The sequence below is a fragment of the Nothobranchius furzeri genome, chromosome 1 (genome assembly GCF_043380555.1).
Source record: "Nothobranchius furzeri strain GRZ-AD chromosome 1, NfurGRZ-RIMD1, whole genome shotgun sequence".
Taxonomy (NCBI): Eukaryota; Metazoa; Chordata; class Actinopteri; order Cyprinodontiformes; family Nothobranchiidae; genus Nothobranchius; species Nothobranchius furzeri.
Genome location: NC_091741.1, coordinates 39814373 through 39833834, shown reverse-complemented (window position 1 = coordinate 39833834; position 19462 = coordinate 39814373). Strand labels below are relative to the sequence as shown.

General features: G+C 41.1%; 1 protein-coding gene across 3 annotated transcripts in view; it reads left to right on the top strand.

The window, feature by feature from the left end:
* btbd11a (BTB (POZ) domain containing 11a) overlaps positions 1-19462 on the top strand; it is a 305711-nt gene that overhangs the window by 211997 nt on the left and 74252 nt on the right. For all 3 annotated transcript variants that reach the window (XM_015961280.3, XM_015961288.3, XM_070547202.1), the window contains exon 2: positions 2750-2899. In XM_015961280.3, the coding sequence (XP_015816766.3) occupies positions 2750-2899 (150 nt within the window). The remainder of the gene's footprint in view (positions 1-2749; positions 2900-19462) is intronic.

Genomic DNA, 19462 nt, shown 5'->3' with positions numbered 1-19462 from the left:
ACATTTCTTAGAGCTTTGCAATGGGGCCCAAATAACAGCTATCTGTTTATTTGGTGTCAGATTGTTTCTCTAGCTTATGTAAAGCTCATCCAGTTGCCTCTGAGGTCACAGAAATTTTGTGGTTGAAGCAACATATAGAGATAAGTGATTATAACACTCAGCAGCCTTCTGGGTCTCACGTTGCGTCTCATTTTTTTTTTTAATTTAACGTTTTTGTCAGCATCACCTATTCCCTTTTCTTCCTTTTTCTTTTTCACATCTTCAAGGAGCGGGGCTGGCTTCTTTCTCACCTCTGATGTTTATTACACAAACACCACCTAGGATCAAATATTCCTACTCCCTTCCCTGTGCGGAGAAGCCAAATGTTAGCGAGAGATAAGATGTAGGGAGAGTGGGAGGTGGAGAAGAGATAGCTGCGGACTTGTTTATGTGACTGGATGAATTATTCAGTAAAAGACTCCCTGGTGCCCAATGATCATTTTGAAAGAATAGTTTGGGAAGTGATGCAACATGTAGAAGGAGGTGGGTACCAACAGCATAAATGGATCAAATTAATTTTACATCAGGGGTGAGAATCTCCATCTCAGGATGCCATAAACACAGTATGTTTTTGGAGATCAGAGGACATCACTGTGGGAAGGGGAAAGCTTTAATATTTGCCATAAGGTGTTTTCAAGCGCTCCTTCAGAACTTTCCTGCTTTTTCTTCACATCTTCGGCACTGAGAAATTACAGCAAAGCAAAACAGAGCTGTGGTTTCCTCTGGACTTTTATCTGCCAACTTCAAAATCCTGAACTGGCTCCATCGGAAAGTTCTGTTTTGGTTCAAGAAAGGTTTAAAGTAAAAGTGTATACACTATAAACTTAAATATTTTGATTTATGATATAGTTGTATGCAATAGACTGGTAAAGGTAAATGTGAATGGTAAATTACCTGTATTTGTATAGTGCCTTCTTAGGGGCTGTGATCGGCAGAGGCTTTTCCGGTTCGCGCCTCACTTTTTTTACAGCAGCGGCCCAAAACGATCTCCTAACACATGGATTTTCCGCTTCCTGATCACGTGACGTGTGACGTATGCAGATGAAGATCGGCTTTAGAGCTGAGATGTTTGTTCTCACGGTGCGGGGGCTTGTTCCGATGCCCACACAGTAAAAAACATGCAAATGATGACTTTAGTCGTCATTAGCAGTGAATGAGTCAATGCAAAGACCTCCCTGAAGATCTTTGGTATATACCACAGAGTTATTTTAACTTAAGAAAAAGTCCTAATATATATAATTATTATTAAGTTGATACCTATTATTGCAGGACATTTTGAAAAATTACATGGGCATTTTAACTGATCATACTCATGCATGTCTTTAAATGCCTACAGATTTTTTGGTACAGAAAACGTCTGAAAACATCTGAGACCTGTGATTGTAGCCAGGAGTTTTTAAACACCGTGTTTTATATGATTTTCAAGAGCGATAAAAGAATTGCACTCCAGTGTGAATTAGTTGCTTTAAGTACATCTTGACATGTAGTAACATACTGGCTGTTAAAATTGCATTTGCATGTGTAAAGATATCATCCACCTTAGGTTTCTCCTTTGGGAAATTCTTTTCTCATTAGAATATAAATGTTCCACACCACTGCAGCCTGAAACCCTGACTTTCTTTCTTTATTTTATTTAATAGTACTTTTTTTCTACAGCAATGTATTTGAGGAAGCCTCCTAATATCAGCTGCAAAGCACAGTGGTCAAACAGGAATTATAGGACGTTCTAAATAAAGCCAACCTACTCAGAAAGGCTGTGGGAAGAAAAGGGAGTGGGACTCCGATTAGGGAATACAGGAATTCTTGGGCTGGACACTGTGGGAAGAAAACATCTGAATCTCCTTTCTAAACCAAATAAGACTCACGGGCTCTGTGTCCACTCTATGGGTCTTTTGTCTTTTGTGTTTGCATCAGACAAATTGACTGAGTTCCCCCATGTTGTAATTACTGTTTTTGTTGAGAAAGGGCTTATCCCACTGCGCTGTATCATTAGGATTAGCACTCAGTGTGGTGTTGCTTTTCATTCTCCTGTTGCAAAAACTCAATATCCAATCTGTCACAAACCATTCTCTGCAGCAAAACAAAGCCTAGCTGCAACAACGGCTCCCTAAATGGATTAATTCTTGTCCACCAGCATAATCTGCTGCAACAAGAAAAATAAATACATTTGAGAACACAAGATGTTATAGAAAAGTGGGGAGGGGGGGGGACGCACAAGGTTACCTCTTGATTTTATATATTTAATTTGGTACAGCAGTAGCTCAACAGGTTGAGCTGGTTGTCCAGTAATCGATCCCCGGTTCGATCCCAGGTTCGATCCCAGGTCCGGACAGAGTATTCTGCTGTTATGTCCTTGAGCAAGAAGCTTAACACACTTTGCCTGCTAGTGGTGGTCGCAGCCAGGACTGGTGGTACCTGTGCCTCACCACCGTCAGTGCGCCCCAGGGCAGCTGTGGCTACACTGTAGCTCATCACATCTGTGTGTGTGTGTGTGTGTGTGTGTGTGTGTGTGTGTGTGTGTGTGTGTGTGTGTGTGTGTGTGTGAATGGATGAATGATACACTGTAGTGTAAAGCACTTTGGAGTCCTCTGACTCTGTATACAAGTGTGGGTCATTTATCATTAAATGACAAATAGGATGCAGCTAGAACTGCTCTATTAGATGTTCATGCTAAACGCTAAGATGTGGGGGTTTTTTATGTCTTTTCCAGGTGTGTTGAGCCTGCCGGAGAGTCTAAACCTGCATCGGGACCAGCAGCGGTCGGGGAGGGGCGGCGAAGGTCCCGGATACAGCCAAGCTGAGCTACGTACGCTCGAACAGTCGCTGCTCGCCACCCGTGTAGGCAGCATCGCCGAATTGAGTGAGTTTTGATTTTTTTTAATTTATGGATTAAGGTAGTTCAGTTTATATGAGGGGAAAATACACTCAGCAGTCTCAGGGAGAAAGATTGTGACCATTTACAACCAGTTTCAACCACTTACATGGATCAGAACACACAGCTTTAGACTTCAGGATTAATATTTAACATTTAGTCATTTCTGCTGCCAGGAAGCCAGTTCTGAGTTTTAAGAGTTAATTCTCTGGTTGAACTGAAATTCGACATGAAAATTTTCAAGACTAATTCAAACTAATCTGAATGAACAAGCTCTCAGTATGAGACAGAGAAGTGCTCAAAGCTCTGTAAATACCACAAGTAGAAGCTTTTTAAAATGACCGTATATACCCGAGTCAGGATTTTCTTTAGTTCATAAAAAGGGCAAGAGGAGATTTTTAACCCTTACCCTTAAATATGCTAAAGAAAATTCAGGAAAGTGTCTCACTAGCTTTAGAATATATTAAACTTCGCTTTGAATTCAATTCAATTCTATTTTATTTATAAAGCGCCAAATCACGACAAGAGTCGTCTCAAGGCACTTCACATAACAAACATTCCAATACAGGTCAGTTCATTATGCCAATCAGAAAAAAGTTTCCTATATAAGGAACCCAGCAAATTGCATGGAGTCACTGACTAGTGTCAGTGACTTTACAGCAATCCTCATACTAAGCAAGCATTTAGAAATAAATGCAAACCCACTGAGCCATTTTCTTTTACCGTTATTTATTGATTTATGTTTTTGCTCTGACCTCCCTTATTTCAATTTTTAGTTTTATAAATACTTTTAAAACATTAAAAACACTGAAATTGTAGGTCTTTTTAGATTATGACTTGTTTATTGCATAAAGAGCACTTTACAGTAATCAGAAATAGAGCTATATAATCTATATAATAATGCAAATTATTAATGTAAAAATTTAAGATGGATTTTTTAGATTTTTTTTAACAAAAGAATTTATATTATAATAAGAAAAACATGCAACTTAAACACTGAGTACATTATAAAGGCCATGGTAGGTTTTACAACAATAAACTGCTTGTTCTTGGACTTATTTCTGTGTATTTTAGCCAAAAGCCCACGTTAGTGTGGAGGAATGAATACTTTCTGTCCCCGTGGGCTGTCAAGGTGGCTCACCCAGCAGTTTTCTGCTGTCCTCTAAATGCTCATCCATCTTTCCACACCCCGGACTCTCTGTGACACTCAGCAGCCAGGAACCTTTCGGTTACAGCTGCTCTAACACCTGTTTATGATTCCTGCTTGGGGACCTTTTAAATCCAAGGTCACCGCCTCAGAAGACTCTAACCTCAACTTGAAAGAGAGAGCTTTGACTCACATCTCCTCGACTGTCTCAGATTAAATAAGCCTCCGTCTCATCCAAACATCTGAATAATTTGTGGCTGTGCTCGTGTACGTTTACATCGGATGTTTAGTTTGACTTTAAAATCAGAGCACGGGGAAATAAAATAGAAAACAAAAAGACAGAGTGTTTTTGAGTTGAAATAATGAGAATAAAGTCAACATGCTGTTTCCTGACAGAAGGCATTTTGTAGATTTGAGGCCCCATCTTTTAACTCCTTCAGTAGCAGCTTCCTGAGAGGAACTCAGAGCTTCATCCTCCACAATAACGGTCTCAACCATACATGCCATCCATCCATTTTCTTCCTCGTATCCGGAGTCGGGTCGCGGGGACAACAGCCTAAGTCGAGAGGCCCAGACGTCCCTCTCCCCAGTCACTTGGGCTAGCTTTGTCAGAGGAACCCAAGGCGTTCCCTGGCCAGGCAAGAGACATAGTCCCTCCAGTCATATCCTGGGTCTCCCTTTAGGTCTCCTCCCGGTTGGACGTGTCTGGAAAACCTCACCAGGGAGGTATCCAGGAGGCATCTTAATCAGATGCCCGAGCCACCTCAACTGGCTCTTCTCAATGTAGAGGAGCAGTGGGTGTACTCTGAGCCCCTCCCGGATGACCGAGCTTCTCACCCTATCTCTAAGGGAGAGCCCAGACACTCTGCAAAGAAAACTAATTTCACCCGCTTGTACCCGTGATCTCGTTCTTTCGGTCACCACCTAAAGCTCGTGACGATAGGTGAGGGTAGGAACATAGATTAACCGGTAAATCGAGAGCATCACATTCTGGCTCAGCTCTCTTCACCACGACAGACTGGTAAAAAACGCCCCCATCACTGCAGATGCAGCACCAATCTGCCTATCGATCTCACGCTCCATCTTTCCCCTCACTCATGAACAAAACCCCAAGATACTCAAACTCTTCCACTTTGAGCAGGATGTCATTCCTGACCCTGAGAAGGCATTCTAACCTTTTCCAACTGGTCTCGGATTTAGAGGAGCTGAATCTCATCCAAGCTGCTTCACACTAACCGCTCCAGCCAAAGCCGAAGATAACATTCTGATGAAGCTAACAGGACCACATCATCTGCAAAATGCAGAAACCTGTTCCTTAGGCCACCAAAACGGATCCCCTCCACACCTTGGCTGTGCCTAGACATCCTGTCCATAAAAGTTTTGAACTGAATCGGTGACAAAGGGCAGCCTGGTCGGAGTCCAACTCACTGTTATGTAGAGCTTCTTGAACAAAACCAAGTTGGATTACAGGTATTCTTTAAAGTGTGAGTTATACCATGGGTGGTGACTTTTTTCAACCAACCTTCCTGTTAGAAAAATACCTGGAAAAAAGGCGTTGCCTGTAGGACAGAGAGAGCAGCACTGAGGCAATGATTGGCCGCACCCCCCTTAACCCCTTGCATGCGCTCTCAGGGTTTCTCAGTCGGAAAAAAGAGTATTAAACTCATTCGCTGCCATTTTCCTGATCGGTAAAGCCCTTTGCTGCCAGCGTTCTTCACCATTTTTACTGTTTTTTTAAGAGTACCAAGTGCACCAAGCACACACAAACAGCAGACTCACCACTCAGGAGAAGAGCAGACACAGAAACTGACTGGAGGAGGGAAGATTACCTGCTCACCTCCTTCATTAGACAAAAGAGGAGGAGGACATTTTTCTTAAGGAGGAGAGCAGCTCGGAAAGCCAGCGTGTCATATCAGCAGGTGAGTGGTCGAGTCAGGTAGAGGTGAGGCAAGACTCGGCGGGAGTCCGGTGCAGTGTAGCCACGAAGTTCCGCACAGACGTCACCCTGCAAGCGCTACAGCAATCAGCTGTAGCTGATTCTTAATCAATGTCTGCAGCACTATTAGACACTCATCTATACAGGTCAGGGGTCGGCAACCTGTTCCCATCAAAGAGCCATTATTACCCGTTTCCCACAGTAAAGAAAACACTGGGAGCCACAGCAGTCGCGGCGTTGTGGCGGGGCCTAACCTCAGACAGCAGAGAGCTGCTTTAACGAATCACAACAGGTGACAGCAGCCAGTACCGGTTGCTCGTGTATGTCAAAGGTATCTTTCATAAGAAGATAATCAATAAAACGATTTATATAAAGTGGATCCAGAAGTTGTAGCCCGTCTCTGCCTACAATATTTTGATATTTTTCACCCTGTTGGTGGTTTTACTGAGCAGGTGCCACTTTTGTCATACGTTTCTAAACATGTTTAGACTGTTCAGAATACAAATCCAGGCTCTGTCACGTTTGATTGTTGTAATTAAACTTTGTAGGTGGGGAAGGTCAGAAAAGGATCCGATCAATTTGTTTTTCCCTCATTTACAGTGACGGAGATAACGGCGCAGTGCGCCTGGCTCTGGTGTTAATCAAGTTAAATTATATCTCTTTGCAACAATTTTCACAAGAAAACAGAACAGTTAAAAGCAGGGTTCGTGTTGACCGGACAGTTCCCGTATTTGACCGTTTATTTTGACGGAGAAAGAATAGAAAGAATTACCCCGACGCATGCAGACAAACTGGCATTTTATTCGTTTTGCACATCGCAGATGTAGCTAAATCACTCAAGAAATGATTCCCATCTGAACATCAGAGCTGGACACTGCTCAGCACAGCTCACTGTCAGCGCGTACGTACAGTGCACAGCGAACTGAAGATGTGGAGAGGGGCTTGGAGCGCGTCGCAGAACCAGAGCGCATGCGGGAAGATTCCTCCGACTGAAGCGAGCCTTTTTACTTAGAAAATGTTCCCTGATTATGAAACTTTGGCTGAATAGTGCTTGTTCCTGTCTCCAGTGTGGCGACACATCTAGGAGCCTGTCTGAGGAGAACCCCAGAATCTCACATCCTCTTCAGCTCAGAAAGCGCCGATATGATTACGCACAAGCGTGACGCGTCAACCCGGTCTCACAGTAAGACCGGGTTGGAACTGTTCAGGTTTACGCAGACAATCTTTACATTTAGAATTGGCATACAGATGTAAAATTAATGCAGTAAAATATAAAGCATTTTATTTAAATATCCATTCATTATTTTACAAGCACAGAGAGCCGCATCAGATGAATGGAAGAGCCGCATGCCGCTCCAGAGCCGCAGGTTGCCGACCCCCGATACAGGTTATCAGCAAAAAAGGTTAATTTGGGTGTTATTCGCTCTTTAATTATCCATATATTGAAATTTTGTACTGAAAATAGTATTTAATATTTATTTTAACATTTCTAATTTATTCAAAAAAACTTCCTAGTGGATTTTCTTCTTCGACATTTTGACTTTATTCTGCATTCGGTTTTGACTTTCTTTAACGTTTGAGCATTTTTCATGACCGCATGAAATCATTCTGGTAACCATTGCTGATTTTTTTTCAGCATTTTGAATTTTTTTGAACAACAGTTTTAATTTCTTCTGGAAATAATTTGTTGACTTCTTTCTTAACATTTTAATTTAACTTTTGAAAGAGATGTGACTTTTTGGTGAAGGTTTTTATGGTTCTTAACAACATTTTAAATTTATCATAGAAATTAATGTAATTTTTTTTTGACATGTTGACTTAACATTTCAACGTTTTTTCCTCAACAATTTATTTTCAGTTGGGTCAAGATTACGAGTCCTCAATCGTAATCTTTGTTTATCAGAATATAAAGTGTTTTACTCAATATATAATTAACACAAACAGTTTGTCTCACTGCTGCCACAACATCCATCCATCCATCCATCCATTGTCTGAACCCGCGTAGGGTTGCGGGGGTGGGGGGGTGGGGGCTGGTGCCTATCTCCAGCTGTCAATGGGCAATCGGGCGGGGTACACACTGGACAGAGAGCCAGTCCATCGCAGGCTGCCACAACATATGAAATCAAAACTCACATTTGACTGCAGTAATTTTAGAAACTGATGGAATAAAGCAGCCTCGTCTCGGACATTCATTAGTTTAATTGGACACCGGTTGAATTTAAATCCTGCATAATGTAAGTTATAGCTGCTCAAAATCAGTCATTTAAAGCTAGATAATACTAATTAACAGTAAAAATTGTTAATGCAGTTGCCCATTAACAGTTCTGAACTAAATCTATCAAGTCAAGGATCTCATTACAAAGATTTTCATTTTTCCTTACTTGCAAAAAAGTTGCATCATTAACGATTTCCTGAAATATGTGGTGTAATCTGAATAAACCGTGCAAGTAGATTTTTAATAATCTGGTGGAAGAAATTGTTCATCAACTAAAATAAAAGTGATGCATTGCTTTATTTAAACCCCCTAATAAAAACAAGTAGACATTTTACTGCATTTCTCTGGTGTCTGTGTTGGTTAATTTGAATATTTCTGACCCAAAACAAGACTGATGCTGCTCTCTTTGAGCTAAAAATCAGCAGCACTGGGTGTTGTTTGATTCCAGCTTTGAGCACTGGGATTCCCTCTTTTGCTGCAGATCTTCCTCTCATAAATGCTGCCAGAGGTTTACACGTGACTCGTAAAGCTGTTGCTGCCAAACTCTTGCGGTCGTTTAGTGGATTTGAGTGGATTTTGTGGCACGATTTCCCTCCTCATGTCGCGTTATGTGAACAGCTTGATCTGCAGTTCACGAACCACTGAATAACATGAGTGAGAATCTGCTTACCAAAAGTATTATGATTGCATTAACAGTGCTACTTCAAACACGTTCCTCCATCTGCCTTTGCAAGGAGGCAGATTTCCTGAAGCTTTTAAGTCTCATTTCAGCTCAGAAAATTACTCGTGATCTTAATGTATGGTTTGTCTCCCAAATGAAGGCACATATTTAATCATTTATCATCCTGAAATTTAATCTTTTCCATTTAATTGTTGTTTATGAAGACAGAGACTAAAAAATGTAACTAGTGATAGGTGTCATATAAACTTTACATTGCAAAAAACATGTAAGACCAGTCACCTTCCTATCAGTCCAAGTATGTGGTTCCAGAACCATCAGTTTTCCCTTTAACAGATGAAATATGGGTCAGAGCAGCAAAGATGAGATACAAGATGGCAACTTTACATGCAGAGAACTGCAGATAAATAATACCGGTGGTTATTACCCCTGGGTTTCATCCTGAGGAAATATGGCGTGGGCTTTCATATTTATGCAGATGATTGCCAGATCTACCTGGCTTTGAACAAACCAGGCTCCCTCTCTCTTCTGGACCAATGTTTGGCTGAAGTGAGGGTTTGGCTTGCCAACAATTTCCTTAAGCTAAATGATTCTAAGTATGAGGCACTCCTGATGACCCCTAACAAAACCACACACGTATCTTCTGATTTGGCCACTCTCCCATATGACCTCAAGCAGTGTGTTACCAACCTGGGGGTGAAATTGGATACGCACTTTTCCATGGGCCCTCAGATTAACGCAGTGGTCAGATCGTGTTTTTATCAGCTGCGCAGACTAGTTTGCTTAAAACTGATCCTGAAACGAGCACACCTGGAATCTGTAATCCATGCTTTTATCATCTCCCGATTGGATTATGCAAATTCCATTTCAACTGGTTTACCTGCCTCCGCTCTTAACAGGCTTCAGGTCGTACAGAACGCGGCAGCCAGGTTTTTAACAAACACCCCTAGAAGAGACCATATCACACCTGTACTGGCGCAGCTCCACTGGCTACCCGTAAACTTCAGAGTCAAGTTTAAAATCCTGACTTTTGTTTTTAAAGCCCTGAACGGTCTGGCTCCGGATTACCTGTCGGATCTTGTGACTCGTTATGTGCCAAACTGGGCATTGAGGTCTTCTAATTGCCTGCTGCTTCGTGTTCCAACAATGAAATACAAAACGTGGGGGCAGCGTGCTTTTGTCTATGCTGCTCCGACACTCTGGAATGCTCTTCCTCTTTCAGTGAAGCTGGCACCATCCCTCCTCGGTTCAAGTCGCTACTTAAGGCTCACTTTTACGACCAGGCATTTTTAAATCCCTGACTTATTGTTTTACTATGTGGCTTTTATTGACCATGATTATCTGCCTTGTTGTGCATTTTATTGTTGACCGTGTATTGTTTTATATTGTGTTTTTACTTTTTATTCTGTACAGCACTTTGGTCGGCTGCCATGCCGTTTTTAAATGTGCTTTATAAATAAAGTTGGTATGGTATGGTATGGTATGGTATGGTATGGTATGGTATGGTATGGTATGGTATTACATCTCTCACAGATATAAATTAGTGTGTTGACTGTTTAATGTGGAAATGTGTCCTCCTCTGCACACACAGGATGAATAAAGGTGCTTGTCTGACAGAGAAGATAATGAACTTGTTTTTGAAATAAGAATCAATGTTGTTCAAGAAGGTCTGCCACAAGAAGCACCTGGGGAGAGCGACAGAGCATAGCTTTAAAAAGAACAACATTATAGGAGAGAATATGGGCCATACTGAAAGAGGCTAGGCTGCTGAGCACAGGCGCCACCGGTCCCTCCGACCACCACCAGCAGGCAAGGTCGGTTAAGTGTCTTGCCCAAGGACACAACAGCAGAATTCTCTCTGCGGTGCCGGGATTGAACCTGCAACCTTCCGATTACTGGACAACCCGCTCAACCTGTTGAGCTACTGCTGCCCCTAAAGGTGGCTCGGGCATCTTCTGGACGCCTACCTGGTGAGGTTTTCCGGGCACGTCCAACTGGGAAGTGACCGAAGGGAAGACCCGGGAGGGACTATGTCTCTCGGCTGGCCAGGAAACGCCTTGGGATTCCCCCGGAAGAGCTGGCCCAAGTAGCTGGGGAGAGGGAAGTCTGGGCATCTCGGCATGGGCTGCAGCCCCCGCGATCCGACTTCGGATAAGCGGCTGAAAATCGATGGATGGAATCTTTGTTTAGATTGTCAGCCTAATCTTAAAGGTCTGGTTAGGGACAACTGTCCTTTTCTTGTTTTCCTTGAAGACGTTTTGCCTATCATCTAAAAAGCCAAGGAACATAAGAAAAGCCCAGTTGTTTCTAATGTACTTCAAGATTGTTAAGCATTAGAAAGATCAGATCTTACCTAATCCAATAATTTTTTTAAACTCAGCATAGTAAAAGATTTGGTTTTACCTTTTTTTGCCAACCCATTCCCTGGGGAGCGGTGAGCTGCAGACACAGCCACACTCAGGAACCATTTGATGGTTTAACCCCTCAATTAACTCCCTTATGCTGATTGTCAATTAGGGAGGCATTGGGTTCCATTTTTAGAAAGTCTCTGATATGACCCGTCTATGGATTTGAACCTACAATCTACCGGTCTCAGAGTGGACACTCATACCACTAGACCACTCAGCTGGTACTACGCCTCCTGCTACTCTACTTTACTCTTTTTGTGCACTTGTTCTATGCTTGCACTTTGTTTCTACACTGTCACACTTGACAGATGTTCATTCCTCTAAGAAGCTATTTTGTTAGCCTCAAGGGTAAATAATTTGTTACATTTCCATTTGTAAGTCATTTTGGAGAAAAGCATCTTCCAAATACTTGAACAAATATGCTAAAAAGTTTCCCTCTGATTGCTTCTTACTAAGTAGCTAAAAACGTGCATGTGACTTGTAGACTTATCTGATTCATGAGCAGCTAAAATCAGTGCAATTTTCACTGAAAGAAGATGTTGAAAACAATTTTAATATATTATCTAATTGATGATTCTATTCATCCATCCATCCATTTTCTGAACCCACTTGTCCACGTAGGGTCACAGGGGGGCTGGCGCCTATCTCCAGCAGTCAACGGGTAATCACGCGGGGTACGCACTGGACAGAGTGCCAATCCATCGCAGATGAGTCTATTAAATTTAATTAAATAATTTCTTGTTTTAAAAAAGAATAGCAAGCGCGAGGAGGGGTTCCATTGCAGGGCTAAAAGTTTACAGAAGTAGTGTCCAAAATATTCAGGATGCAGGACAAAAAAAAGTGACATTTCAAAATAAAATTTGTATTTAACATTTTCATTTTTCTCAGCTCAACAACACATTTAAATTTGAACTCATTCATAATGTAGAGGTATGGTAATGATGTTCTAATTATTAGTAATATATTTGTCTTGAAAGATGTCTGAAAATAATTGTAGATTCATCAAAATTACTTTAATAAGAGAATCACACCAAAATTCTGTTGATTCACACAACTATTATGTGTAAATATTCACATGGAAGTTTTTGTTTTGATGCAAACTTCTATACTCAAACCCCACCTTTTAATAAAATGAGGTTGTGAATCCTTGGCTGCAAATGCTGAAAAGTTCTTCTGCTGAATTCTGCTGCACATAACATGCTTTACTCTTCAAGGTTGAGTGGGTTTCACAAATGAAGGAATTTCTCTCCCCTCCTGCAAAGCTGGAGGAGTTGTTTGCTTCAAAGGACTTGGTTTTGTTTGATAAACTGTGGTTTTGGAATAGTTGCACTTATATGTTCAACTTTCTATTGATATGCTTGATAAAATATAAAAAGCTAAGCATACCTTTCCCTGGATTTCAACTAAATTGCATTAATGTTTCCTCTTTTTAATGCCGCGACACAGACTTCCTTCCATCCTCTATGCTCTATTACCTCAATTCAACTGTGTGAATATAGGATAATGGAATAGTCGTGTGTGTGTGTGTGTGTGTGTGTGTGTGTGTGTGTGTGTGTGTGTGTGTGTGTGTGTGTGTGTGTGTGTGTGTGTGTGTGTGTGTGTGTGTGTGTGTGTGTGTGTGTGTCCACATGTGTGCGTGTTGGGCGGTGTTAAATTTCATCTAGAGTCCATCTACACCAGTCTCATTTTTCATTTATTAGAGTTAAAATACTTTTTTCCTTTGTGACACATCATCATTCCTAATCTTTCGCAGACTGGCCCATTTCTCAACGCAGGTAAAGATAGAAATGGGGAGGGGGGAAAATAAGTCAAGTTGATAAGAGCCCATAGAAACCATCATCCACTAAACAAACACCAAGCTGTTTGAAATCCGACTGCATCTCTGTTTTTAGGCTTTTAAGTTAGAAAACAGAAATTGTGTCCTTTCTAATGGGAAAGTCCATTTTTGAGAGTGTCTGTCATTGCACTTCTCCTTCGATTGCCTTTTCTGTCCTCGTAGGGGTCCCCCTTCTCTTTTTTTGTGTCTCTGCAACTTAGAGTTAATGTTTTCTAAAAGAAATGTTCACTGGGCTTTAACAGTGATGGTGCCACGTTCCATCACTGTCTGATGCAGGCTGTTACCATTTTCCTTATCTGTCTCCCAACACCTTTTAAAGAGGCATGTTGACAACACAACTCTACCTCACCATCTACTTTTGGCACATCCTTATTAATCTCAGACAAAAGACAAACGAAGGAAGGCAGTTGCAGCTTCCTGCAGAGATTATGTCAGGCTGGAGTCATTATTGTGTTATGGTTTAATATCGTTTGACATTCGTTATGCGATCCTGCTCATAAAACAAAGCTTAGAAAGATACAGCCATTTAAAACTCCACAATGCAAGCTCAAAGTTCAAGTACAAGAGCTTAAAACTTTCAGTGAAGGCCTTTTTTATGGTGAGCAAATAAGATGATGTAATGGATGGAGCTGTCAAACTAGAATGCATTAAAAGGGCTCTAGAACAACTTTTTTACAATAGGCAACTGTTCTTTAACCTTGTATAAAGCATTTGAAACATTGTTAAGGCTCAAAATGGCCCAGGAGTCCTGATAAATGGCCAAACACAATCCCATGATAAAGCCCTACAATGGAATAGATGGCTTGATTAATAAATTAGCTGCATGCTGATTGGCCGGTACACCCTGATAGCACTATGATGTTGCTTGAAGCTCAAATCTGTGTTCAACCATGTACTGTATCCAGATAACTCAATAGGCAAGCTATGGATCTACCTGGCATTCATTCAAAGTCTAAAAACTCCCAGTTCCATCCTGGAATGTCACGTGTGGGCTCCAACATTCCTCTTTGTTTTTCTCCTCTTGTCCAACAAGGACATAATCTGTAGCTCAGGCTAGCGTTGTTTTTTGGTTAGCATTACCATAACCAACATTTATATATTGCCCCTCTTGAAGTGGGTTTGGGACATGCAGATTTACATGACGGTGTCAATGCCTATAAATGGTAAAGTGGCACCTTCTAGAGTCGTAGAACCCCCCCAAGGTGCTTTATGCAACAGTATTCACCCTTTAACAGACACATTCACACACTGGTGGTGATGAGCTACAATGAAGCCACAGCTGCACACTGACAGAAGCAAGGCTGCAACACAAGTGGCACCACTGGTCCCTCCGTCCACCTCCAGCAGAGTCAGGTGAAGTGTCTTGCCCGTGGAGACAACAACTGCAACAGCGTGAGCGGGGAGCAAACCTGCAACCTTCCGGTCATGGGGTGGGCTCTTACATCCTCTGCCACCATTGTCTTATGATGAGAACAACCCATTTCTCCATCAGACTGGAGACAGCACAGATATTAGACCTAAGCAACATTGCCTATATTGAACAAAAAGCTAAATGTGGTTTTGAATTCTAGAACCCCTTTAAAGAATTTGCACCCCATTAATTGTTTACACACTACAAATTGTGACTGAACATCAAAACACATCCAGCTTAAAAATATTGATGCTGCTTTGTCTTGAGACATTTTTCCACAAGTACTCTTGAGTTTAATGACAATCAGTGCGACAACACTTGAGATGAAGCTTGGATTATTTCTGCTTCCTGTTGCTTTTCTAAGGTCAGCAGCATAAACGTTCAAGGACATCTGATGTGAATCTCCAGTGACACTGAAGCTTGAACTCAGCTTCCTCCACATGCAAGAAGGTGCAACACCAGACCCGAGTCTGTGCCGTTAATACTACTAATAGAGTGTTTCTGAAGAAAGCCAAAAGGCTAATAGAGGTTTTGAGGGTACTAAGGTGGTGAAATGAGCAGTCTACTCAGAAAAGAAACAAAGAACAAGCAGGTGTTTGGAGACAAATACTAGCAGATGTTTGCACAAAAGCTCAGATGAGAATCTACTTCACGAAGGTGCTAATTGCTTTTTGTGCTTTGACTGTCCTTTCAGAGCACCAGAATTATCTTGTCTCACATACATGCTGCTAACCAAAACTCATTTGGCATTTGGTGCAAGAAACCTTTTAGTTTGATACACTTCACGCTTCAAAAAAACAATGAAGTAAAGTCCAATTACATTTTTGAATAACTGGGAGACTGAAGGACGTTTGTGAATGTCTGAATATCATTCCAGTGGAAACTAGGCCTTGGTTGCCATAAAGTATTATTTGTAGTGTTTTCATAAATGTGTTGGTAAGACAAATAGAGCAAGTCTGTCTGACGACAACATTGAGTCAAGGATTTGTCAGTAGTTTAGTCAGAATCTTTGGAATTTTTATCATAAAATGTAAAATATTTAATAATTCTCCTATTTTGCTGATGTTAGGTTTGTTCTTTAGCTTTTTCTAGTCTGACTGCAATTGACTCACCAACACCACCTGTCTAATTGGCATCTTTAATTCATTTTCAGGGGATGCTTTTAATAAATATTAAATTTAAATTGCTGTTTTTTTTTAGCTCTGTCTCGGTCTATAGAAATGGCCATTGTGGCATAACAGGCTATTATGCACACACCAGCTGGTAACCATTCATTTATATATTTATTATTTTGTAGATATAAATAATAAACAAACATGAAGTTGCAAAGCCTACCTCAAGTGGAGGAGTTTAAGTATCTTGGGGTCTTGTTCACGAGTGAGGGTAGGAGGGATCAGGAGATCGGCAGGCGGATTGGTTCGGCGTCTGCAGTGATGCGGACGCTGAGCCGATCTGTCGTGGTGAAGAGGGAACTGAGCCAGAAAGCCAGGCTCTCGATTTACCGGTCGATCTACGTCCCAATCCTCACCTATGGTCATGAGCTTTGGGTAATGACCGAAAGAACGAGATCGCGGATACAAGCGGCCGAAATGAGTTTCCTCCGTAGGGTAGCCGGGCTCAGCCTTAGAGATAGGGTGAGGAGCTCGGACATTCGGGAGGGACTCGGAGTAGAACCGCTGCTCCTCCGGATCGAAAGGAGCCAGTTGAGGTGGTTTGGGCATCTGGTCAGGATGCCTCCTGGACGCCTCCCTGGGGAGGTGTTTCGGGCATGTCCTGCCGGCAGGAGGCCCCCGGGTCAACCCAGGACACGTTGGAGAGGTTACATCTCCAATCTGGTGCGGGAACGCCTTGGGGTCCTGCCGGAGGAACTGGTGGAGGTGGTTGAGGAGAGGAAGGTCTGGAGCTCCCTAGTTGGGATGCTGCCCCCGCGACCCGGATAAGCGGAGGAAAACGAAGAAGTTGCAAAGCAGTCTCCAGATTAATTCTTGGTGTTGCTATGGAAGATTTAGGCTGCCACCTACATTTGCTGGCTGCTTTTATTCACACAGTAGCAAAATAAACTTATAAATATTATTAAATTACAACTTTTTTTCATACTAGCTAATGGCAACTGTGTCCAAAGTGGGGCACTTGGGCCATTTGTGGCCCCCTGAGTGATTGTGTATGGTTTGCAAAACGAAAATGGTAAAACAATTGTATTTTTTAATAACATTTACTTTGCTCATAATTACATTTCCTGGTAAATGACACCATTAAGCTATACCAACTTTTAACTTACTTATAGCATTTTACTCATTGTAGTTTTAACTGTATCGTGTGATACAATGTTTTATTTTCTGGACTTACTGTTTTATGTTTTTATTTGATCAGTGTAGCGCCTTGGTGGCATCTTTTTGCCTGTAAGGCGCGATTTATAACTAAAGTTGAGTTGAGTTGAGTTGAGTATACCAACTTATAATAAAAAGCAGAACTGTGATTTATCAAACTTTACTAAATCTAGCCAACTTGGCTAAAGAGTCATCCAAATCCTGTTCTTGTTATTGATATTGATAATAAACTCTGAATGATCTTTTTTATATATATATTAAGGTAAAATCAAATAGTTTTTTTCCTTAAGTACTATATTTTTATTGTAATGTTCAAAATTAGTAGTACAAATATATTTTTACTTTTAAAAAAATTCACAATCTTGAGATTTCTTATTAAATGAATCAGACTTTTGTGTCCAGAAAGTGTTTTGAACTTGTGGTCGGTGCCACGATATTTTTGAAAGTGTGTTCTGTCATAAACTTCTCATTAGTTTTAAAGCAACACTGACAGGTTTTTAAGAATTTTACCTATTGCTTTCAAACTGGTTTCAGTGGTTCTTCAGGCATAAACTTGGGCAACTTTACGATGGATGTCACCCTGCTCCTCAGGGTCAGTTCTCCAACCATTAATAAAATGCACAAGTAGAAGAATTTTGCTTCTTGTTTTGGCATGATGGCGGAGCCTTGAAATAAAAGTATGAGAGTAATGACAAAGAGCTTAAACCAGTGCTAACCTCAGCGCAACTTACAGTTGTTTATTGGAGCAAGGCTAAAAACACACGGATTGATAGTGACCAGGCTTTGTTGCTATGGACTTGTAAGTAAACTTATTTTTGTCCAACAGTTTGAATCCTTTTACTTCATAGGTTATTTTAGTATCAGTTTGGTCGTGTTAGCATTAGCTCATTTCTAGGGCTAGCTACAGTTGTATGTCAGCTTTCAACCAGTAGGAACGAGAATCAGGAAACATATTCAGAGTTGCTTTATTTAGGGCTTTATTTTGTGGCCTGGCTCACCAGAGATACCTAACACACTAAAATAAATACTTTGTGGTTTTGATTGGTTGCCAACTCGCACTTCTAGCTGCCCAGTAAATATAGGACACATTTAAAAAAGAGGGGCACAAAAATAAGCCCCCCGACTGAAATCTAAGTGTTTAAGTTCATCTGACTCAGTGGATATAAAAGCACACTTGAAAGTTATTTATCATATGCTGGTACAATTTGCTGTCGCCTCTGCAGATTTTCCTAAAAGAGCTATTAAAGCAAGTAAATGAGCCATTAGAATGAATAAAAGGACAGCCATTTGGAAGTCTCCTCCTGTGAGTCGCAGAAAGAAAATGATAATATGCTGAGCAAGACAGTGGCTACAATCTGGTGTTTCGTTTCTAAAGAACTGGGGAAAAACACTTAAATGAGACAATAAGGCTGCATTAAGCTTCGGTTCAGAAACCTCTTCAGATTGAATAGGTCATTAGTGAGACTTCTTGTATTATTTCCCTCCAGTTTTGTTAAAGTTGTAAATGAGTAGGCTCCCTGGGCATTTCTATAATAAAACCACATATTTTTCTGGTGAACTGGGCTTTTCTGGTGTTAAGTTTCTTTTTTTTTTCTTTGCTCTCATCTGCATTAGAACAAGACCAGTGAGCAGAATTAGGTGATCAAAACGGTTTCTGATGCACCAGCCAGGTGACAATGTTTCATGCTTCCTTGCATCGTGGCATCGTCATTGTTTTATTTCCCTAATTAAAAGGAAACACTTAAAAGGACAGTACTAGTTGGATTTTTTCTCATGCTGGAAGTGGACATAGGAGAGGGGAAATTGAGTTGTGTTGATCATTTTGTGATTCATGAAAAAACATTTCTATTATTCCGTGTCCCATTGTGACTAAGTCCTGTAGTAAAACAGATGGTTTCATGCTGCTGCCTTCAACTATTCCCTTTAAAGTGCTTGCCTCCAGATACGCAGTTATTTTTGGTGCCGTTTCGGAGCGAGGTTTAATTAGGTAATAGCTCAACAGCACAAAATCATAAGAGAAATATCTAAAGCTACATCAGCAGTCTTCCAGTGATGACAGTGTCACGTCTGGCCCAGAATCCACAAGTTAATTAATGCTTCAACACTACTCTGGGTGGGCAGGTGGATGCTTGCGGACTTGAGGCATTTAAAGAATGCAGCTAAGGTCTGAAACTTTTGTAATCTTTACCAAAAATATGAATAAACAGAAAATCTTCTGACTGTTCAGTGCAGAGTTTATGGAGTTGAGAAGCAAGAACAGCACAGACGTGATCAATGCATTGACTTTTTAATCCTAATTATCTCCATTAGCTGCACCTGTGATGCTTTTTGTTTGGAGCATACTTATGGGAATCTTTACAGTTCACCTATAAGAGCTTTAGGCTCCTAATTTACTAATATGGATTTTTAGATAAGTCATTCATGAACGAACAAGCTTTATGTTGACAGCCGGCTCCCATCTGGGATATTTTCTTTTTCCGCCAACCAATATAAAGGTCAACGCCGGTGGAAACGGCACAAAACCAGCCAAGTTCAATAATTACAGCATCAGGTCATAAAAGGGTGTTTTCTGCTGACGTCATGTCTTAAAA